At 34.9% G+C, this 24,582-nt stretch overlaps 1 protein-coding gene across 5 annotated transcripts in view; it reads right to left on the reverse strand.

Moving 5' to 3' along the window:
• The window catches only part of PMS1 (PMS1 homolog 1, mismatch repair system component), a 105,530-nt gene that overhangs the window by 47,270 nt on the left and 33,678 nt on the right, over positions 1 to 24,582 (reverse strand). For all 5 annotated transcript variants that reach the window (XM_044669702.1, XM_044669704.1, XM_044669701.1 and 2 more), the window contains one exon: positions 21,879 to 22,042. In XM_044669702.1, coding sequence (XP_044525637.1) covers positions 21,879 to 22,042 — 164 coding nt within the window. The remainder of the gene's footprint in view (positions 1 to 21,878; positions 22,043 to 24,582) is intronic.

The raw sequence follows: 24,582 nt of genomic DNA on the forward strand, positions 1-24,582 counted from the left end.
GAGACTGCTAGGTCCTATGTAATCCTGACTGTAGCTCCATGCTACCTGAATTGTTTCTTTCTGGCTTTTTTTGCAGTACTTTTTCCTTGGTTTTGAGATGATTTAATTTAGCTATAATATTCCTGGGAGCTGTCACTTAGGGATTTATTTCCAGAGGTAATCTATGGATTCTTCCAATGTCTAGTTTATTCTCATGTTCAAGACTATCAGGGCACTTTTCTTTGATAATTTCTTATATTATGATGTCTATGCTTTTCTTTCTTTTTTAATCTTGGCTTTCAGGTAGTCCAATAATTCTTAAATTGTCTCTCCTGGATCTATTTTCCAGGTCAGTTGTTTTTTTTTGTTTTTTTTTTATGAGCTGTTTTATTTTTCTTCACTTTTTTCATTTTTTTGATTTTATTTTGTTGTTTCTCGATGTCTTGTGAAGTCATCAGCTTCTAAGCTGTCTAATTTCAATTTTTAAGAAATGATTTTATTCCATGAGCTTTTGAACCTCCTTTCTCATTTGGCCAATTCTGCTGTTATTTTTTTCTTGCATTAATTTTACTTATCTTCCCCATTTGTTCTCTCCCTCTCAACTAATTTTTGAATTTTTCCAGAGCCCGAGGCCAATTAATATTTTTTTAGGAAGTTTGCTTTCACTCTCCCCTTCTGTTTCTGTGTCTTATTCTTCTGTCTCCATAAAATTTTTCTATATTTGGTGGGTTTTTTGAGGTTTGCTCATTTCCCCAGCCTTTTTCTTGACTTTTATTTTAAAAGTCGCCTCTATTCTCAGGGTAGAGAGAGCGCTCTTTTAAACTTCAGTTTTTCTTAATGCTACACATAACTCTATTTCTGAGTCTCTGCAAGTTTCAGTTCTTCCAAGGTGATATAATGGTCTGTGGCCTAGGAGCAATAAAACTCACCTTCCATTGTTGATGACTTTCAGTGCACAGAGCACTGTGAACTTCCCTTGCTGGGCTCAAAGTCTAGCCTACAGCTTAGTCAGGGACTTTTGATCTCACTCTGGGCTTGATCAGGTCAGAAACACTGTGGACTGCCTTGCCCTGGGGCATGTAACTTTGCCTTGTGTTTTGGAAGGGGCTAACTTTGGGCCTTGATGATGGGGCTCAAGTTCTCACTACAAATTCTGGTTGGGGCTCTTGGTCTCAGTCTGAGCTTAGACAGATCAGATGTACTGTCCAGACTACCTCGCACTGGGATTTTAGACCTTACTGCCAGCTTGGACTGGAACTTGAAATTGTATTAGGGTGAGGTGGGGTGGGATTGCACTGCTGTTAGCATGAGAGTCTCAGGGTCTGTATGTTGGCTTGGGCCCAGGTTCAGGATATGGAACAGTAGATATGGGGGAGGGTGGGAATTGCTGTTGGCTTGTGCAGTACTCCTTGGTACAGCCTCCTGTAGGCTGTTCTCTCCTCACACTCCAGTGAACCAGCCCATCTTTGCCTACCTTTCAAGTTGTTCACTGTATGAAAGATGCTTCATTACACCTTGTTGGCTCTTTAACTCCAGTGTTTGTCTTGAGGTGTTATTTTAGGGTTAGTTAGAGAGGATTCTCATAGTGATCTAAACTTTTCCTTCTTCTAATACACCATATTTTGGCTCTGCTCTGTCTTTTTATCTTTTCCCTCATTATTTTTCTCTTTTGCTATCATACTACATTCAATTTCAACCTATGAACTCTGGGTTCTGCATTCACAAGTTGTGTCTTGTATTAGGAATATCATAGATTTAGGGTTTGGTGCCTAAGGACAGAATGAGAGATGCTGCCAGGCTGTCTTAAGCCCAAATGGAACCTTGGGGAAGATTCCTGGCAGGGAATCTTGAGGTGTGGAAAGTCTGTTGGGACCAACTGAACTCTCTCACTCCTGACTTAGGAGGTGCTGGAAAACCTCAGTTCTCTGGGGTAACCTGGATTTTTGGAGTGACAGTTGGGAAAGGAGAGAAAGTTGGGAGGTTTTTGAAATAATTGAAGAAAGAATACTAACAATGAAGAAGGAAGAAAACTGTTTTTTTTTCCCCTTCTGTGTGCTGCAGAGTGGGCCTAGCTTCTTGATCTTGATAGGCTGAGAAACCTGATTCAGCCTCACTGGGCTGGAAAGGAACTGGCAGTTGGAGCAGTTTACTGAAGAAATACCTGGAGGCAGTAATTTTTTTATATGTATATAAACAAATTAGCATAGATTTAGTATAGGTTTTTTGGGTTTTAGTAGTAGTCTTAAGAAGTTCAGAGCAGGCCAAGGGAAACCCTGTGTGTGAAGCAAGTTTGTGAGGACTAGTGGGAGTTGAATAAGGTGGCACCCTATTAGAATTATGGAACCTATCCTCAAACTTTGTTATATCTATCCTTTCCTTCCCTTAAACCTTTAAACTGAAACTTGACTAGGCCCAAACAACTCAACTCCAACAAGCAGTCAGCTGACCCTTTACCACAGAGACTATTGAATACTTTGTCCAAAATATACTTAACAATATCTAATTCTTACCTCTCTCCCAGTGACAGTAACAAGATGCATGAACCCATTTTTATAGCTGACATCTTCAAGAGTTCATCTCTAAAATGCTCCATCGTAAGATTTAGTCTCCTTTTATTCTTCTTTTGGGGGATTATTTTCATTTCCTCGTCATTTCCTATCAGCTTCTCTCACTTGGTTTCAACTCTAAAGAAATACTTCCCCCAGAATAAGCTCATTACCAGAAGACTCATCATCATAGAGACTACACTAGCTGAAATACCAATACCTCCTCACACCCTCAGTGGTTTCTCCCTTCTAATGGGAGGGCTAGAGGGCAGAGCAATAAAATCTTTCCAAAGTTTCCCTTTATAGAGGGTTCAGATTTTTCAAACCATTTCTTCATTTTCCATCATTTTATAATTCTGTCTTTAATAGCTGAAAATATTTACCTTTTTGCTGTCTGGGGATTTTTGAAGTTAAATATCCTGTTCACCTTTGAGTTGTTTTGAAGGAATTATTCAAATTCCTCACTTCTATTAAATTTCCAGTTATTTTCTTTGTGATTTGGGTTTACTTTTTATATATTATTTTGGGGTGACAGTGGATATCTTTTTCTCTTTGAAATATCTCATTTCAAATTTTCCTTTGATTTCTTGTAATCAAAGAATGGCCCTGTGCTATTACTATTGTTCCTATGTGAAATTTGAATTATTTTTTTCTTCCTATCTGTAAGATTGGCTTATTATTCTATTCTGAAATTTACCTACATTTCATGGTGACTTAAACTTGGAATTTTTTTCTGTTTGAGTAAAAAGGGTTTCTCAATCTGAACCATGCCAACTGCTTTCAATATTTCTGGGCAATTTTTCTGCATGACTTTCTGAAATATGGCATTTAGGTTCTTTTTCATCATGTGTTTCTGAGATATCTGGTACTAAGAGATATCACAATCTATCCCCTTTCATATTCTTATCTATAGATTTTGTTTTGTAGAAGTCTCATGTGTTCTTTCAGTACAATCTAATTTTTTTAGTTATTTTTCCTCCTGATTTTTTATACTCCAATTCAGTGTCATCTAAGGGAATGTATTAATATGGATAGCATCTTTTGCTCTAAAGTCTCTAATTAGACCTACTTATTTGTTCATAAAGAGCTCTAAGCTCTATCCTTGTGTCTTTGATCATTTTATGTAATTATTATTATTCATATGAACCATTCTAGAATTACTTGAAATTGTTCTATTGTAATTTCAAAGGGCCTAGTATAATTAGTACATGACCTTTAATTCTCCCTATTCCCCCAAAAAACTTTGATTCAATTTCTATTCTGAAATATCCCCACCCCAGGTCATTCATAAAATCTCTGTGGGAAGGCAAAATACTAAATATACTTAAATATCTGTCCACTGTAAGAGGCATAAGTTTAAAAGTAGGTGTGTAAGCAGGCTAGGAAAAGCCTTAGCTGGAGTTCATGGACATTCTGAATGGAATGCAGGGGAAGGAGGAAGTGGCTTGTGCCTAGAAGAGACTCCATGGTGGGTTGGCACAAACTGACCCTGGGAGATCTCAGAGCTAGGGGAGTTGTATCCAGATTCCCTGGGATCCTGAGAATGGTGAAGGCTTACAGCAGAGGACATCACATCTGCAGAGCAGCACTGAGTAGGGAAGTGGTTTGTGATCTGGTGGACAGCATCACAAACTTTCTCTCCCTACCTGGATACCTTGGATCACCTGTTCTGGTGGAGTTGACTCCTGGCATCCTGAAACCATCCCTGGATTAGCCGTGTGATCCCAAGTAAAGCCACCCTCAGGTCCTCAGCTAAGCTGGCCAAACCTGGATGGAACCAGGTTGAGAGGAACTTTTCCCTTGTGATTCCAGTACAGCTTTCTTTGGGCCCTGTCTTGCTTAGATCATAGGAGAGTATAGTCAAGTCCTTCCCCTGCCCCTGTAGTTTGCCTTTAGCTTTTAAGTGTAGTAAACCCTATTCCCATCCTTAATCTTAGTTTGTCCTTGATTAAATGTGTTGCATTAACTTATAAACTCCTGCCTTTACTTTGCTGATTACTATAGGCCTAGTCTTGGTGCTTCAGAGTGGCAGTTGGACCTAACAGCCAATTCAGTAACAGACACCCCTTTGCTGTTAAACTTTAGTCTCCCTACTTATTGGGTCCCTTCCTGTTATTCCTGTCTCTCACACCCACCTGGACCCATATTTACTGTTCAAGGCACCTTTCCCTGGCAATCCTCTATTATACCACTAAAATAAATATTTTTCCCAAATGCTTTTTCCTTTCTCATTCTCAATCAACTTCTGTTTATTTTAATCACTATCAAGTTTTCTAAGGAGAAAATGTGCTTACTGTCAGTCCTCTTCAAGTTTATTGCTATTAATTTTTTTGCCATCAGATTTCGATTATCTCCAGAAAATGGGGTATTTTAAAATATGGAAGCAAAGTATAAAAGTAAAGCTGGTATTTCCTGAACTACTAAGCTAAAATATACCTATAAGACCAAAATTACCCATTTCTATTACACTTAAATAGAAGGCTTGAATCCTATTGCTTTACTAGAAAATGCTAGTTTTGGATAAGAAGCCTTTCTTCAACTCTATTTAATTCATCACATTACATTACTTCAATTTAGTGGGCTAAATTAATGTTTTTTTTTAAACCCTTACCTTCTGTCTTAGAATCAGTATTGTGTATTGGTTCCAAGGCAGAAAAGTGGTAAGGGCTAGGCAATAGGGATTAGGTGACTTATCCAGAGTCACACAGGTAGGAAGTATCTGAGGCCACATTTGAACCTAGGACCTCCTGTCTCTAGGCCTGGCTGATCTCAATCCACTGAGCCACACAGCTGCCCCTTAAATTAATGCTTTGTGGTAAACAAAGCTAAAAATTAGGTGCCTTATTCCCAAAGAACTTTGTAGCCTACATATGTTACACATTCTAACCTTTTATTTTAGTTACTTATGTATATGTTATCTCCTTTACACCAGACTAAACTCTTTGAGGGCAAAGGTTGTATCATCATATTTTTAAATCTCCCACAGCAAAGAGAAGTGTCTGATTCAGGACAGATACTCAAATTAGTCAAGATATAATAAACTAATGAATAAGCACATGAAAAAGTGTTCTAAATCTCTTATAGAGAAATGCAAATCAAAACAACTCTGAGATACCACCTCACACCTAGCAGGTTGACTAAAATGACAGCAAAGGAAAGTAATAAATGTTGGAGGGGATGTGGCAAAATTGGGACACTAATGCATTGCTGGCAGAGTTGTGAATTGATCCAACCATTCTGGATGGCAATTTGGAACTATGCCCAAAGGGCTTTAAAAAACTGTCTCCCTTTTGATCCAGTCATATCACTGAAGGGTTTGTACCTCAAAGAGATAATAGGGAAAAAGACTTTTACAAAAATATTTATAGCTGCACTCTCTGTGGTGGCAAAAAATTGGAAAAAAAGGGGATGCCCTTCAACTGGGGAATGGCTGAACAAATTGTGGTATCTGTTGGTGATGGAATACTATTGTGCTCAAAGGAATAATGAACTAGAAGAATTCCATGTGTTGTAAGATAAATCAATAAGATGTTTAAGATTAGTTATTTGGAAGGCTTAGCAAGCAGGGTTCTAAGGAGAATTCTAAATGGAATGGGGAAGCAGGAAGTGTTGCTTCTCTCTCTGGGATGGACTCCATGACAGCTGGGGACAAGTTGTAACTGACCCCTGGGGGACCTCAGAGGAAGTGGAGCTTGTATCCTGATATCCTGGTATCCAAAAGCAGGAAAGTCATCTACCTGTGGGAGGTTTGGTTGAGACTCTAAAACCTAACCTGGATTACTGGTCAGCTCAGGCTGGTTTAGTTCCCTGACTTACCCAACTGAAGGAGTACTGGCTGAAGACCTGGGAAAGCTGTATCATAGCTGGATTTTGACAGGACTTAGCAGTGAGGATCCCACTTTCATTCCTGATCTCCATTGTGCCCTGCCCTGCTATAGTCTCTAGCTTAGTATAGCTAAATCCATTCCTTGACCCTGAGGCTTGCCCATAGACTGGTAGATTAGGACCCCTTTGCCCTTCCTTAAAACTATAGTTCACTGAATTAAACCCTGTTTATAAAACCTATTGTCAGTCTACTCACTTGTTAGTTTTGCAGACTCCCACAGACTCCCTAGCTAGGTGGATAGGTGTTGGCAGTTGGGCCTCCAACTGACTGCCAAACCCATTCTAAACTGTATTTTCCCAATTTGTAATCCCAGTCTATTGCCCTGGTTTGTCTCTTACTCTTCCTCAGAACCCTGATAATATTTAATTCAACCCCCAGTTTTTCCCCATAAGACATGTGAACTGGAATGACCTCCAGGAATTGATGCAAAGTGAAAGTAGGAGAACCAGTAGAACATTATACACAGAGACAGATACACTGTGGTACAATCCAATGAGCAGCAATGCAATGATCCAGGACAATTCTGAGGGACTTATGAGAAAGAACACTATCCACATTTCAGAGGAAGAACTCTGGGAGTAGAAACACAGAAGAAAAACAAATGCTTGATCACATGGGTCGCTGGGGATATGATTGGGGATGGAGACTCCCTAGTGAAAATAATAATATGGAAACAGATGTTGATCAATGACACATGTAAACCCCAGTGGAATTGTACATTAGCTACTGGAGTGGAGTGGGGGAAGGGGAGAGAAAGAACATGAATCATGTAACCATGGAAAAATAATCTAAATTAATTAATTAAATAAAAATTTCTTAATAAAATAAGAATAAGAATTGGAGATACTGTACAGGTAGAAATTGATCATAATGCCCTCCAGCATAGATAACAACATAAAATAAACTAGAAATAGGCAGCTTTGACAGTTTTAAAATAATTATTCCATTCTACATTTTATAAAAAGTCAGTCTATCCTTTCCACAAATAAAATAAAAGCAGCATTCTTTACCAATTTTCTGTAAAATATATATACTCGGGATTAGAATTTAGTGAGTGAACAATGCACTATAGTCTCATAGGGTGGCTTAAAAGAACTCCAACTAAAATTTCCTCTAATATATACTGCATTTAGTGCTCAATTTTAAAATAAAGGAAATAAAAAAAGTATTTTAAAATTTCTTCAGTAAGAGTTTAATGTTTATGACACAACTAATATAACCATCACTCTGTTTATTTTAGTTTATATTAGTGTGATGCCACAGGTACAGATATAAATCTTAGCTGCTGATTAATGCAAGGATGTTATTACACTGCCTGACCTGCTGAAGAGCTAGTATACATAACTGTAAAAAGATCACTCAGTAAATGGGTTTTGGAAAAGCTATGAAACATGAGAACTATTAAATGCAGACTTTAAAAAGTGGACTAAAAGGTTAGCAATTTAGGTGCATTATTCTATACACTGGCAAATTATTGCAGCAGATTAGATCAAGTCAGTTTCCTTATATTATTTACACCTTAATTTGTAATAAATAGTGACTAGGTCTGCCAACTAGTTAACACTTATTCTATTACTCAGGTAATTAACTAAGGTTCTACTTTCAAGACTGGATACATTACTAAACAACAAAATTTGATACTTAACAATTGAGTATCATGGAGGAACGGAATTTAATTATCCTCAGGAAATAGAAATCATTAAATGAAAGTGGGAAATAGTATAATAGAAACAAGCTTACTTTTAAAAACAGTTTATATACACAGTTAGTTTCTTGCAATTTTTCATATCTATATATTTTTTTGTAGTTTGGTTGCAGGCTGAACTTGTGCTATAAATACTCCAACACATACCCCCATATGTTTTCTATCTAGGTCAAACAAACTTGGAGCATCTGGATGTGCCAAGTAAGAATCTGACTCTTGTCAGTATGATGACAGTGCAAAAACAACCCAATCAAAAATATATTATTACAGGCAGATCATCTTAGGTTTGATTAGAGTTAGCCAAATATATCTTCTTTCCATTCTCTATTTCATTGACGAACATTAACAAAAAATAAAGTGGTCAAGTAGCCAAAATCAGTATTTAATACTGAGATTATAAATATATATGTATATATACATATATATATGTATGTATACACACACACATATATGTAAATTCTGCTTATAGAAATCTCTGACTATTGAAGCTGAAATCTGTGATAAATGGGGGGTGGGGGAGTAGGAATTGGGGAATCCTAAACACCTTTTAGTATAAATTTAAAAAGAAAATGAAATACTAAGTTTACATAAGTAAGGCTGATTCATCTACATGAAATGCCTATTTGCCGTGGCTATATTCAACCAAAAACTTCTGTAAATTTCCATTTCTAGATTGTTTGAATTTGTACTTTCCTATACTGATTTCTGGGGCCTACTGAAATGAATATAGTGTGTCCAGATAATTATTCTCCACTTATTTCTTGTCACCTTGGTGTAATTTCTTGCTCAGAAAATGAAAAGTATGTAAGACTAGCAAAAATCTTTTTTTCTGAACATATATATGTAATATATCCTATTAGAAATTATATATTATACACTACATACATATTATATATTAACATTTACAACATGGCATGTTTTACATATATTAATACGTAACATTAAAATTAGATTAATCTATATAGCATAATAGCAATAATGACTAACAACTTATTATAAAACCTTTCCTTACAAAGAATGTACATAATGTTAATATTTCTATCTTAAGTTTTTGCATTAGAGATGACACAATATATTCATTCATATCAATACTATTATGTTATTATCAGAACAAAATAACATAATATTTTATCATTACTATGTTATAATGATACATATTTTAGAAGTTTATAGATTTCAATGATATGTGCTTATTATATATTTTTACTGAAAACCTCTTGTCTTCATTTTTTCATTATTTACACGATCTATTCTTAAACATTCCCTGAAAAAGAAATTCCATAGTAGTGGGTGACATACAGTATTGTTACCTCACAAGTTTGTGTAATCTCCTTCTTGGAGTAATCTGAGAATAGATTGTACCTGCACATACTATATCAGTAGATAAAATAATTGGATAGATGGAAGAATATGTAGGTAGGTAGGAGATAAAACCACAGAGAAAACAGTACTTGGGTGGAAAATGACTAAAGAGAAGAAAATAATTTTTGGAACCCTGTTCTAAATTACTATGAAGTTAAAATAGCTGAGGAGATAGGAAATGAGATTTGTTAAAAATATTCACTTTAAGTTCTTCTTTTCTTTTTTTTTTTTTTTTTTTAAAAACCCTTAAATTCTGTGTATTGGCTTCTTGGTCGAAGAGTGGTAAGGGTGGGCAATGGGGGTCAAGTGACTTGCCCAGGGTCACACAGCTGGGAAGTGTCAGAGGTCGGATTTGAACCTAGGACTTCCCATCTCTAGGTCTGACTCTCAATCCACTGAGCTACCCAGCTGCCCCCAAGTTCTTATTTTCTAAACCAATCTTCCCACATATTTTTTATCTGTTGTTATTGGTGGTGGTTGTAGGTTTTTAAAAAAGAGATATGTCATCACATATGCTCTTGAAGCTCTTCAGGTACAGTAGGTAAAGACTGCAAGCAAGGAGCAATAGGGAGGAAAGCAGCTGAAAGAAAAGCCTGAAGTAGTTGTGCCTAACAATAACTTGCTAATATAAAATAAGGAAGGAGGAAGGAGGCACTATAAAAATTCGATTTTTAGAGATTTAATTCTATCATTGTTTCATTCTCTTATAAACATTAAAGTTAAGACTTTCATTTCAACTATACCATTCTAGGGAACATATTACTTAAATTTAAAACATCCTTTCCCTATTTATAAAACAGCAAGCGGAAAGAAAGTTTATCCTGACAACCCAGTACTGTCATTCAAGAATTGCTCAACACAATTTTATCAGTACTGCAACTCCTGCTTAGAATAACTGATACATATTTTAGGATCAGGAGATCATTTGAAAAACACATTATACATGAGAAGATTAAATTCAGTGCCTTCCAAACTTGATAATCATCCTTTTAAGCAACTTTAAAGTTAAATAAGAATGTCCTACTATCATTATATGTGGTCATATTTCAGCTCCATTCCCCTCTTTGTCCATTATGATGCCAACAACACCTCTTTCTCTCCAAGTCTTGAAAATGAGTCATCTAAGAATTCTCTCTATTTCTTGCCTCACAGATAATCTATTTTCATATCACATCACTGTTTCTAATAAAATAATTCTTTAATCTGGTCCCTCCTCTTTATCTTAACTGCTATTTAGTAATATAATCTGATCTTCCTAGAACTATATACCATGCCTCCTGGAATTCATCTTAAGTTTAGTCTCCTAATCCATTTTCTGAAAACATTACTTTTGACTAGTTCACCAAGATCATTAAAACTCTGCAGAAATATGCCAGTTATTTTTCAGATTAAGGCCAAATTCTTGATCTTAAGCTTCAAAACCCTCCCTTACCTGGTGACCACTTTTTAGTGTAGTTCCTTCTTTTGCTACTTTCAGAGCTTTTGAAGAGGTCATCATGTCTCTGTAAAATTATAAAGCTAGCTTCTCTATATATATTATTGGTTCACATATTCTCTTTAATGAAGAAATAATGAAGCAATTTGGCTTAGACATTAAAAAAAATTTAAACTCCTATGCTATCCTAAATTTTGTTTGACAAAAGTATATCAATATTACAATCAATCAAAAGTGTTAATTTGAGGCTATTATGTGGGGAAGGTGCTAAGCTCTCGGGATATACATGTCATACAGACTATGTGATGTAAAAAAGAATTAGAAAATTGATATTTGTAGTAGATAATATACACCTGTAGATATAACAGATGGTATGAATATTATTTCTCCAGTCCCCTAGACTCAAAAGTCTTTAGGATCATTTCTGAATTTCCTTTCCAGAATTCCACTACCTTCTACTCTCTAAAAATATATCAGTAATTAATTTTTATTGATTGTTCACAGTCTGTTGCTGCTTTCTCAGGCCTTTTGGTACCCCTGCCACCATCTTAGTTCAAAACCTTAGCTGAGCAGACCTAAAGAGTTGTAATTATCTCCTGGATGATTTCTTTACCTTTAGGCTCTCCTTCTACCAATCTATCCTGTACATCTCTGTTATCTTAATCTTCCTAAAGCATCCACTATGATGATGTGATTTGGCTACTCACAAATCTTTAAAGATATTACCTAGAGACAACAGTTCAATTTTTGGCCTCATATTTGAGATTTTCAATAATATAGCCTTTTTTTGTGGCTAATCTCCCGACTTCTCAAATCATAAATCTCCTATGTCAATCTAATTAGCAATTGGGCCCCTGAATATGCTTTGTTTTCCTGCCCTTATAAAGAACTTGAGAATAGAAAGGTACGTTAGTCCTCTCTAGACTATTTTTGTTCATAATCTTCCAGCTCTCACTTAAAATGTCCTTCTCTTTCTACTTTTCAAACTCTTTCCCCTCCATTAAAATACAACAAAAATTCTACATCCTTCATAAAGTTTTCCATGACTATTTCTGGTTGAAATGACACTGCTCTATTATGAAATATTGGATCATTTTCCTGTCTGTGCAACCAATTTGTCAATTCATCATGTAATAACTTGCAATTACTCTTCTAATAATGTAGTGAAAATAGTTATCTTGTTCTTTCACTCTGCACATGTTTTATTTTGCTTCTAGCCTATAAATTCCTAGAATGAAGGGATAGTGTCTTATGCTCTCTATCTTTCATATATTTCAGGTCAGTGCCTTGCAGAGAAGCTGCTCAATAAATTAATTTGGTATAGCATTATACCAAGAGCCAGGAAATCTGGATGAATGAAATAATCAAACATGTATCAAGCACCTACTATGTGCCAGGGATTATACCAAAAATGAAGACAAAAATGAAACAGTTCCTGCTTACAAGAAATTTACATACCAATATACCATTTCTCCTCAGGCAACTTATCTCAGCTAGATACATTCAGGGAATGATATGGTATTACAGATCCAGCAATTCTGATGTGATTTCAGCTCTAATTTCAAAATTCTTCCCATATTCCATGATGGGATTTTACATTTAGGCATCTAAATGTAATGTAAAAACTACTAAAGTTTAATTAAAGTCTGAAATCCTTATACTGTGGGAGGGGTTGATTTATTTAGGATTTCAATTATGACTCTAGCAAATACATTTCATAATTATTTAATTTGAAAGCCTGAAGGACTTTAGAAGTACAGTATGGTCCAAGTCAATTCGTTTTGCAAAGAAATTGAGATTGAAAGTGACTTACTTAAGTACAAAAAGGAGAAGCTGGGTTCAATGACCTCTTCCATTTGTCACTAAGGTATTATAGTAACTGATATGTATATAGTGTGGTTTAAAAAAACCACAATACTCATCTTCCATCTTGGAATCAATATTAAGTATTGGTATAGGTAAGAGCTAGGTAGTAGGGATTAAGTGATTTACTCAGGGTCACACAACTAGGAAGTATCTGAGGCCAGATTTGAACCTATAGCCTTCCCATCCTTAGAACTGGCTCTCAATCCACCGAGCCACCTAGCTTCCCCTATTTATATAATGTTTTAAAGTTTAAAGTTTTATATGTATATATATAGTTCTTTGTAAACTTTGTGTGTGTGTGTGTATATATATATATATATATATATATATAATCTCATATTTGTATCACAACCATTCTATAAGAATAGTTATGACAGGTATGTTCTCATTTTCCAGGAAGGGAAACTGAGGCTAAGGGAGCTTAAGTGGCTTTGTCACATAACTAGTTAAGAGTCAGGTGGGAGAGGCAGCTAGGTATATCAGGGAAATGAGAGTCAGGCCTAGAGATGGAAGGCCTTGGGTTTAAATCTAGCCTCAGGCACTTCCTAGCTGTGTGACCCTGGGCAAGTCACTTAACCCCAATTGCCTAGATCAGCATTGGCGAAGTACTGGCACATGTGCCCAGCTAGCACTTGGGAAGCTTCTCCGTTCCCCCTCTTATAACAGTGCCCAAGGACATTTTTTGCATGCTCTGCCTCTGTCCAGTCACCCAAAGCAAGTACTTCCTCTCTCTACTCTCTGGGGTAATGAGGGGGCTCATAGGCAGGTTGAAGTTGCAGTTTGGGCACCTAAACTTGAAAACCTTCACCAATGCTGGCCTAGACCTTACAGTTCTGCCTAGGAATCAATACTTAGTATCAATTCTAAGACAGAAAGTTGGAGTTAAAAAAAATACAGGTAGGATATGAAACCAAGCCTTCCTGACTCCAAAGTCCTGTGCTCACTCTTCTACATCTAGGATGCTTCTCTTGGCAAACAAAGCTTACTAAGAATAAGTTTCCTTAATGATGTAGTATGATTTTTTATGAAAGATTCAGTTGTTTATATTATGGTTACAAACAAGAACAGAAGCACTGCTTTCATTTCAACAGTTTTAAAAATAACATGTAGAAAGCAACTATTTGGATGTTATTAGAGTGAACATCTTTGATTAAGGGTAAGATTCAATTTCTATAAAAGCTCTAAAATGAGAGCTACATTTCCTTAGCTCATTCTAATGAACACATTTAATGACTCACTTATCTGAGAAGACCTGAACAACAAAGATACAACCAGAGTGAGCATATCTTCTAAAAAATAAAATAAAATAAAGAACTGCTATAAGGATAAAGTCTCAAAAGAAGACATCACTACCATATGTAGCATAGGAATAATAGTGAGAATGTCAATAGTAGCTTAAATTTATATGAGACTTTACAGATTACAAAGTACTTCCCGAAAACATTATCTCAGTTGAGCCTTGTAATAGCACAGTGAGGTAGGTAAAGTATTACTCACTCCATCTTATGGAAACTGAGGCTCAGAGGATCTAAGTGACTTGCCAATAGGTCACAAAAGAGAGGTAAAACCTTAAGACAAATCCTCTGATTCCAATTCTATTGCTATGACATGCTGTACTTTCAAGTTCAAATCTTATTTCAAAGAAGGTATGAGAGAAAGCAGCTCTAGGTTACTTGGTGTTCTGTTGCAAGACGAAACATAAATTGTATAATCTTAGTATGGATTACAAATATTTTTACATTCTTCAACTGATATAGTTAAATGTGTTGCATAAATTATATCTCATAATTTTTCCATGCCACAAAATATTTACATGAAAAGTAAAAATAATAATTAAATTGAGAAAATATTAAAACTACTTTAAAATAATCATTATTAATTTTCAAGCAAAAGGTGGAGAAAAGAAAAGAACAAGAAGAAGGAGAAGAAACATATGTTTATATACAAACACCACTGAACTGGGTATGCTCCTTGCGGGTAGGACCTGGGAAACATCTATTTTTATATATCCAGAACATACGGCAGTACCTTGCATATAACATATTTAATGAAAGTCTATTGAATTGAATGGCCTACAATCACCCCAAGAGAGTTTAAAAATGGCCTGAAATTTTCAGCAGACAAGCATACAGTAGTATAATGTATCTTTTATAATATTTCAGAGGTTCCCAGATGAATGATTCCAAACTTGGACCTTAAAGCATCCCAGTGTATACATGATTAGCAAGAAATTAAATAGAATTTATCAAAAAACATACATATGTATAAACAGACCTTTAAAGAAAAAATGAGGGAGTTATCATGAAACCAATAAAGGAAAGGGTATAACATTTCTTAAAAGGTTGGAAATTATTGCTTTAAAATATAAAATTTCATTTTTCAAAATTCACCTCCCTTTAAAAGAATATAGCTGACAATTTTTTAAAGAGTAATTGTTCTGGAAAATTCTTCATGGCATATGAAATAGTTAAAAAAGGCGTGGCTATAATTAACACAAGAAACATCTAATACTTGGAAATTGCCATCTTTTTGGAGTAAAATAAAATGTATATATATAAAATGGAAAGATCCTATGGATGGTTTAAACATAACATTCAAAGCTGAAATCACTAGCACTGATTAATTAGAAATGGCTAGCTATGAAATGGTTTTAACACTTCTCTAAATAATGTCTACTTTAAGTAAATTTACTGAATCTACTTGAAAATTATTTCCCTTTGGCTGTCTCATTATTCAATATGCTTTCAAGGAACATGGTGATGAAAGAAGAAAAATACCTCTTTCTAACATAACCATACTGGCAAGAGGATCAACATTATCAGTATTCAAAGAATGTCTTGGCAGGATAAACCTTCATAAAAAGAAGGAACACTATCTAATCCAAGTCATCAAAATAGCAATAGTACTTCTCGTATTATGTGCTGTATAAACATCTATTACCAGTACAAAAATAAAAAAGCTGAAAAAAAGGACATCAGTATTATCATTCTTAAAATTCTAATACAGAAAAAAGTTCTTTAGACAAATTCTGCCAAAACTTTTAAAATTCTATTTTTGTAAAGAGAAAAAATTTGAGAATAAATGCAACCAATTTCTGATTCAATATTCAAACAAATTTAATTCAAACATTCTTATTTTGAAGCTATCAAAAATAATTCACTTTTTAAAAAAGGCTTCAGGATGAATTGTTTTTATGAATTCACTGTGAATTTCTTTTTCAAATCTTATCTAAAAATTGATGTTAGCATTTAGGAGCTAAATTTCAGCCAACCGTTCTCAAAACTGTACTGGTTTCTAGCATAGTCATTGGTAAAGGTACTATTAAGTAAGCTGTGCTATTCTAAATAAACTTTCTAGTCTTTGGGCTTTATTTTGGCTATACTTAATGTCAGTGACATAGTGTGATTTGTTCAATGTAGGTACAGGTGATAAAAGGTTCTCAGAGGCTATACACTAAAAAGATCTGGCTACACTTGAAAAGACTTCAAATATAATTTCAGTAACAAAATCTAATCTCCTTTTCAAAGATTAGCTTGAATAAATTCTTTGGCAATGGCAGCCCACAGAATGAATAAAACCACAAAATAGTTTTAATCTTTCACAGTCCCCTTTAATTTCTGCAATAATGGCAGAAGAATGGTGGAGAAGAGACAGGGTCTAAGAATAATAACTTTTGGACAATTTATGAATAATTAATTCTAAGTACTCAATTTGAAATCCTTATCCAATTATGAGAAGTACTATATGCTAATGAAGGATGAGAATAAAGTAAATGCTTATGTTCTAAATAAATGAAACCATAAGGCAAAAAGATGATATAGCTAAATGCTCACAGGTTCTCTTTGGAAAGGAAATTAAAGAAGATACTAGAGGGAGTGTTTTTCAGATATATCAAAAAATAATGAGACATTAGGTCATTTTGTGTTGACGTGGCTCATGATAAGCATTTTCAAAAAAGACAAAATAAGGAAAATGATACCTTATTTGCAAACATCTGATGTAGAGGAAGAGTAGGTTAAATTGATTTTAACAAAAAAGAAATGGTTATCAAGGAAGAAATTACTTTCAAATTAGCTACTTATGTACATTCAGATCATAATACAGCAAAGATTAAAATCAATACAAGCAGAACAAAAACGACAAGATGTGGCAAGCAATTGGGGCTCTTGATGCTCCCAAACGGGATATGGATAAGAGAAAAATATATTGACAGACCATAATTATTTTCTAAGGAAGTTTAATTAATGTAAATAAATTGTCCTAAGGTGACAAAAGAGTCTAAACCCTCACAGTCAGTAAATACTTGAATGATCTTTTAAAGAACAGGAAATAGCAGCAAAGGTTGACAATTTAGAATACAAATTCCTATGTAAATTCTGATGGAAGATGGAGTAATATTATGAAGAATATTACCTTATAAAACAGTGAGAAGGAATAGGATACAAAGAAGTATACCAAAAGCTCCGCATTAGACACAACTAAGCTTTATTATTCTGAGGATATTTAAGGAGATGAATAGAACCTTAGATAAGTTAAATAAGACAGATACCTAGAGAATTCCCACACACATGCATGAAGTTAGTGATAGATTTAAGCCTGAGAATACATATAATCCAGACATAGTTTCTGGTGGGACAACAATTGGCTTAAAGAGCATAAATATTCTGCAAAGGTCTAACTTTTAACACTCATCATACTGTGGAGGTAATCCTGCATCCCTAACAGGTTGTGGCATTAGAAAAGTTCACCTGGATATTACCCAGTTGGAAAAACTTGTTTTGGAAAGAGTTTGGTCCTGGCATCAGATTGTCTGTTTTTTAAGGCCCAATCTAGCAATCAGACCCACTACAGTGATCAAATTAAATGCTGACAGGAACATGGAGAAACAGGCCTAATATTACATTGCTAGAGCAGCTATGAATTTTTTTCTTTTGGAAAACAAGATGGGTAAATACAGCTGTAAAGTTGCTCAAGCTCATTGACCTAAAGATCTCATTACTAGGGTCAGGCCCTAAGGGCCTTATTGAGAGGATAAAAAGTTGTGTTGTATGAAAATATTCATAGAAACTTTGTTATACAAAGTACCTGGAAACAGATATGCAATGAATGTGAGACATGGCTGAATAGATTGTGATATTTGAATGGAATAGACAATATTATATTATTAGAAATGACAAATATTAGAAATATGAAGAAAAAGAACAATACATATAATGATTATTTTTTTAAAGTAACAACCACAAAATAAAAAAAATATCAAAGTAAAACAATGAATGTATAAACACACATACACATATACGATTTACATATTTTTAAATAAACTGAAAAATGTAAAGTTTGTGGTTTTGCACATAATTTTTTACACATTTGTTTAGTTAAATGTTTTTTGTTGGTGGTGATAGTTACTAAACAAACTGGGAAAAAATTTTTTTAATAAATTTCTCTGATAAAGGTCTCACTTCTCAAATATATAGAGAATGAAGTCAAATTTATGAGAATATGTCATTCTCCAATTGACAAATGGTCAAAGGATATGAACAAGCAGTTTTCATTTGAAGAAATCAAAGCTATCCATAATCATATAAAAATGTTCTAAATCATTCTTTTTTTTTAATTTTTTTAAACCCTTAACTTCTGTGTATTGGTTTATAGGTGGAAGAGTGGTAAGGGTGGGCAATGGGGGTCAAGTGACTTGCCCAGGGTCACACAGCTGGGAAGTGTCTGAGGCCGGATTTGAACCTAGGACCTCCTGTCTCTAGGTCTGGCTCTCAATCCACTGAGCTACCCAGCTGGTCCCCCTAAATCATTCTTGATTAGAGAATGTAAATTAAAACAATTCTGAGGCACTACTTCATATCTATCAGATTGAACATGACCAAATGATGGAGGGTTTGTGGCAAGATAGGGACACTAATGCAGTATTGTTACAGTTGTGCACTGATCCAACCATTCTAGAGGATAATTTAAAATTATACCCAAAGGGCTATAAAATAATGCATACCCTATGATGTACCACTACTAGATCTATATCCCAAAGAGATTTTTAAAAAAAAAGGGAGGAAAGGAACTACTTGCACAAAAATATTTATAGCAGCTCTTTTTGTGATGGCAAAGAATTGGAAACTGAGGCAATTTCCATCAATTGGGAAATGGCTGAACAAATTGATGATGATGGATTACTATTATGCTGGAAGAAATGATGAATAGGATGCTTTCAGAAAGAGCTAAAAAGACCTATATCTGTGATGGGGAACCTATGGCACACATGCTAAAGATGGTAAGCAGAAATATATCTGTGGGCATGCTCAGGTTCCTGGCTTGGATGGCTGGGAACCTGGTCCCACCCCTGAATGGAGGGGGTGGGGCATTCTAGCCTCCCTCCACCATCCCAGGGGCTGAGTATGGCCAGCTGTGCCCTAAGAAGCACTAAGCACAGTGCCACCCCACCATTCTGCCCCTTCACCCTGAAAAGCTGCAAGTTCAGTGCCACCTTGCCTCCCTGAAAAGCAGTGAGCACAGAGCCAGCCCATCCCTCTGGCCCCAAAAAGCAGCAAGCACAGTGTTGCCCCACCATCCCTGAGCTGCCCTGAGGGACAAGGCAACTTGGCCCAGGGTTGGTAGCTTGGCCCCGCCCCACCCCAAACTGAAGGGGAGGGTATGGGGCATTGGAGCCTCCCTGGGGAGCTCAGCCCCTGAGTGTAGGGGTGGGTGGGGCACTGCACACTTTTGTAAGAGGGGAGATATATAGTCTCCTCTCTTACACAGTTAGGGGTGGGCATGAGCATCCAGTCTGGGGGTGGGGTGGGCATGGCACAGGGTTCCCAAAAGGTTTGCCACCAGGGTCCTATATAAATTTATGCAGAATGAAATAAACAGGACCAGGAGAACACTGTACACAGTAACAGCAATACTGTGGAATGATCAATTGTGAAAGACATAGCTACTCTTAGCAATGCAATAATGAAGGACTTATGACAAAGAATGATATCCACCTTGGGGGACAGAACTATTGGAGTCAGAGTGTAGATCAAAGCATACAATTTTTCACAGTTTATTAGTGGGATTTTGGTTTTATATGAGTGTTCTCTTACAAAAATGAACAATATGGAAATATGTTTTGCAGATCAAATTGCTTGCCAGCTCCAGGAACAGGGAGGAAAAAGAGGGAGGAAGACAGTTTGGATCATATAAGTTCAGAAAACATATGTGGAAAATTATTACATGTAATTGGCAAAATAAAATATCTTAAAAAAATAAAAAATGAGTGTCTGATTGTTGCTATTCAGTTGTTTCAGCTGTGTCATGACCCTACTTAAAGTTTTCTTGGTAAAGATAATGAAGTGGTTTGCCATTTCCTTCTCCAGCTCTTTTTACAGAGGAGTAAACTGAGGCAAACAAGGTTAAATAACTTGCCCAGGGTTCCACAATTAGTGTCTGAAGCCCAATTTGAACTTAATTCTTCCAGGCCTAGTACTTTTTCTACTTTGCCACATCGCTATCCAAAACTTGTTGTGTAGGAACCATTATGACCCCATTTGGAGTTTTCTTGTCAAAAATAATGGAGTGATTTGTCATTTCCTCCTTCAGATCATCTTACTGATTAGGAAACTGATGTAAACAGGGTTAAGTGACTTGCCCAAAGTCACACACAACTAGCAAGTATATGAATTTCAACCCAGGAAAATGAATCTTCCTGACTCCAGGCTTGGCATTCTTTCTACTGTGCTGTCTAGCTGCCTGCTGTCTCCTATAAGTGAATCAAAACTACAAAATTCCCAGATATGATACATATTATTTTTTTCAATGGCTTTCTGTTTATTAATACTAACTAACGCATTAAAGGAGAGACATATTTGCAAAAAAAAAAAAAAAAAAAAAGGTGTTTGGCACTTGAAGAATGGTTTACCAAAGCCCATACTGAATTTGTTAGTGATAGTAAGATTCTTCAAATGCTCAAGCTTGAAGATGACATCATGTGGACTGATTGTATTATATCTTGGAACACTGCAGAGCTTCCTAAATAACTAAAAAACATCTACCTAACTATCCATACAAGAAAGACTAAGTGAATGAGTGAAAAAATTCACAGAGAGAGTGGGTAGCCTTGCTTCATTCTCATATTTAATTGAAAAGGTTCATGTGTATCTCCACTGCACATGTTTGCTTTTGATTTCAGCCTTTTATGATAATATAAAAAGGTCCCAGTAGACCTATATTTCATAGGGATTTTAGCATAAAAATGATGTTTGGGTTTTTAATATGGTTAATTATGTTGAGTGTTTCCAAATTCCATCCTTGCATCTAGTGTTTCTCTCTAATTTTTAGGATCAAATATAAACTTTGGCATTTAAAATCTTTCACAATCTAATACTAACTTACCTCTCTAGTCTTATTATACATTACTCTAATGAATGAATTCTATAGTTAAGCAAAATTGACCTTATTTCTGCTCCTTGCACATAATACTACATCTTTCATTGCATCTGCCCCCTCATTTTTGGAATACATTCTCTCTTCACTATCTCACAGAATACCTAGTTTCCTTCAAAATCAAGTTCAAATGACACATGAAATCTTTCCTGATCCCCTAGCTGCTTATGCCACCCCTTTTAATTATTTTATACTTTCATATATACATGTTGTCTCTCCAGATAAATTCATTGAGGGCAGGAACTGTTTCATTTTTGTCTTTGGAACCCTAATACCAAGCACAGTGCCTAGAACATCATAGGAGCTTAACAAATGCTTGAACACTAATCAGTTTTTATAGGTTATATTATTAGCTGAGCTACCATTTCCTCAGTGAAGTCTTCCCTGACTTCTTGCTATCCAAATTATGTTGTCCTTTCTCTTTCATTTACTTATTTATGTATGTCATAAAACCCCCTAGTATTGTAAGCTGTGTTCTTTTTTTATTTTTTCCACTGTCCCCTGACAGACAGTAAAAACATTTTTTTTTTTACTTACTATTGATCTTCCTAGGAAGAAATCTCTATAAATGAAATTTGGGCATAAATGATGAACTATACTAAGTTCCTACATACCCCACCTTTAAAAAAAATCACATTTCATAAGTTATTTGATAAAAAAAAGTATTACCTTGTTATGTGTAAAAATAATCCTTAATTCAGGTTTGAGAATGCCATAGGCTATAAGAAGGTCTTGGATTTTTTTTAACTCATCCTTACATCGTTTAGCTGTCGAATAAAATTGTTTTCTTACAGGAAGACTCTTAAATAATTTCAGCACAGTTACAGTTGTACCTATAAGCAAAATATATAAAAAAAAAAATCAAATCTCCCCCCAAAACCAAGAGTGGTAACAAAATGCAAATTTAAAATTACATTCCTATGAAGAAATAATTTTATAGAACAAGTGACCTGAAAAATTGCCATAGGACATATTTCTGGAGATTTAAATTAAACCTAGCTATTTAATAATAAAACTCTAAAGAACAAAAAGAACAGATCACAAAAACAATTGAGAGATAGTCATAATGTTGAAAAAACATGCCACAATTTCTGGGAGCAAAAGTAGTACTTGGAAGAAAAATTTTTATCTCTAAAAGCAGACATTATCAAAATGGAAAAAGAGGAATATTCATTAACAATTAGAATGCCAAGAAATCAACCCAAAATAAATTAAAAAAGAAGAAATCTTCAAAATTAGTGGAAAAGTACTCAACTGGAAATTAAAAGCCCATAAACTTGATAAACAAGACTAAAAGGCAGTTCTTGAATAAATGAACAAAAATGACAAATCGTTAGCCGTCTTGATTAAAAAGAGGGCAAAAAAAATATCAATGAAATGAAACATTAACATAGTAAAATCACAGTAAAACAAGAAGAAATAAAAAGAACTATTGGAACACATTAAGCAATTATCTGTACCTTTCCCTCAAATTTGAACAAAAGAGAAATAGATTATACCAAAAAAATCTTATATATAGGATTCAAATAAAAACAGTTGCAAAGGAATTTTCAAAAACAAACAAAATATGCCACAAACCTCTTGATATACTAAAGGACTTAAAAAGAGAATTCTATCAAACTTTTAGAAAAAAGTTAATAGGTATACCACACAAATTATTTTCAAAAATGGAGAAAATAATTTCCAAAACTTGATTTTTACACAAAACAAATATAAACCTAGTAAACTAAACCAAGAAAAATCTACAACAATAGTATTAATGAATATTTATTCACTTAAAAAATAATGAACAAAAAACAACAACACTTTATAATCATTACAACCAAATAGAATTTATATCGGGAATGCAAGGATGGTTCACCAAACATTCCAAATCACATGATTATCTCCACAGAGCAAAAAACAATTTTAACAAAACATACTACTCATTTGGGCTAAAAATGATTTACTTAAAGCCAAAAGTAAACATTATAAGTAATGAAGATATGAGAAATGGGGTTCTTAACCTGAAGTTTGTGAACAGCTTTTTTGTTTACTTTGATCCTGCATTTTAACATTAGTTTTTTTTTTAAATCCTGTGCATTTTATCTATGCATTTAAAAACCTTTTTTTTTTAGAAAGTGCCTAGAAATCATACTGTCCAACTGGTTTATGACTCAAAAAAAGATTAAGAAAATGTACTTTCCCAACAAAAATAAGAATATAGTAAGCATGTGCCTTCCCCTCACTATTATTTTATGTAATTTTAGAAATACTATCAATAGTACAGAAAACAAAATATTCCTATCTATTAAAAGAGATATATTTTACTTAGAAAATCAAGATACCGTAAATGAATTATAAGAACAGAGATCATATTACCTATCAGATTTATGGATGGATAGGAAAGGAATTTATGAGTCAACAAGAGATGGAGAGCATTGTGAAATTTAAAATTGATAACTGAGTATATTAAATGGAAAACTTTTTGTACAAATAAAGCAAATGTTGCCAAGATTTGAAGGAAAGTAGAAAATTTTATATAGAGCCTCTCAGATTGAAGTCTCATATTTAAACCATATAGAAAACTTTATAAAATTTATAAGAATAAGAGCTATCACTCAATTGATAAATGGGCAAAAAAAATGAATTTTCAGGTAAAGAAAAAATATATAGTGAAATAAGTGAGTAAGACGACTCAATGGGATTTGTAGAGTTATTGATATTATATATTCAGAGGAACTCACTCTCCAATCTTGAGTAGTCCCGAGAGTCACTCTTAGGCCACAATGCTATCTAACTTTCCCTTTAAACCAGTAAAGTAGTTTTACTACTCTGATCTCTCTAAAAACCCAGATTAACTATCTAAACTGAACTGACTGGTCCTCAAATTAAAGATAGTTATAGTAAAAGTTCATCAGAGAGTAGAAAGGGTTGAAATCTTGATGAACTTCTTCAGAGGCCAAGATAGCTGCAGGCCTGTGTTCCAAAGACAGAGTTTTTCAAAATCTGGCTCTCACTCACACTCAGTCAGGAAACCTCTCAGGAATCAGGAATCAGGAGCTCACAAGATATCTGGGTGATGGTAACTGGGGACAAGGATAGACAGGATCTCAGGAATCTTCTCAATAATTAGACTTTAGGACCTCCAGGTATCAGGAAAGGCAAGCCACCTCCTACAGGCATAAATAAACTGCCACAGGAAGTGGACTCTCTGCTCCCCTGGCCAAACAGGAAAAACGGACCTTCAACAGTCTTTGGTCCTCGGTTTTATATCTTCCCCAGATTTTGGAATTGCCTCTTCAAGCTCCATGTGTGTGACCAAATCCTTTTATGCAAACCCATGCCTTTGCTAAGTCTGCAAAGTTGCAAAGCCTTGGTTTCTTATTTTCCC

The sequence above is a fragment of the Gracilinanus agilis genome, chromosome 3 (genome assembly GCF_016433145.1).
Source record: "Gracilinanus agilis isolate LMUSP501 chromosome 3, AgileGrace, whole genome shotgun sequence".
NCBI lineage: Eukaryota > Metazoa > Chordata > Mammalia > Didelphimorphia > Didelphidae > Gracilinanus > Gracilinanus agilis.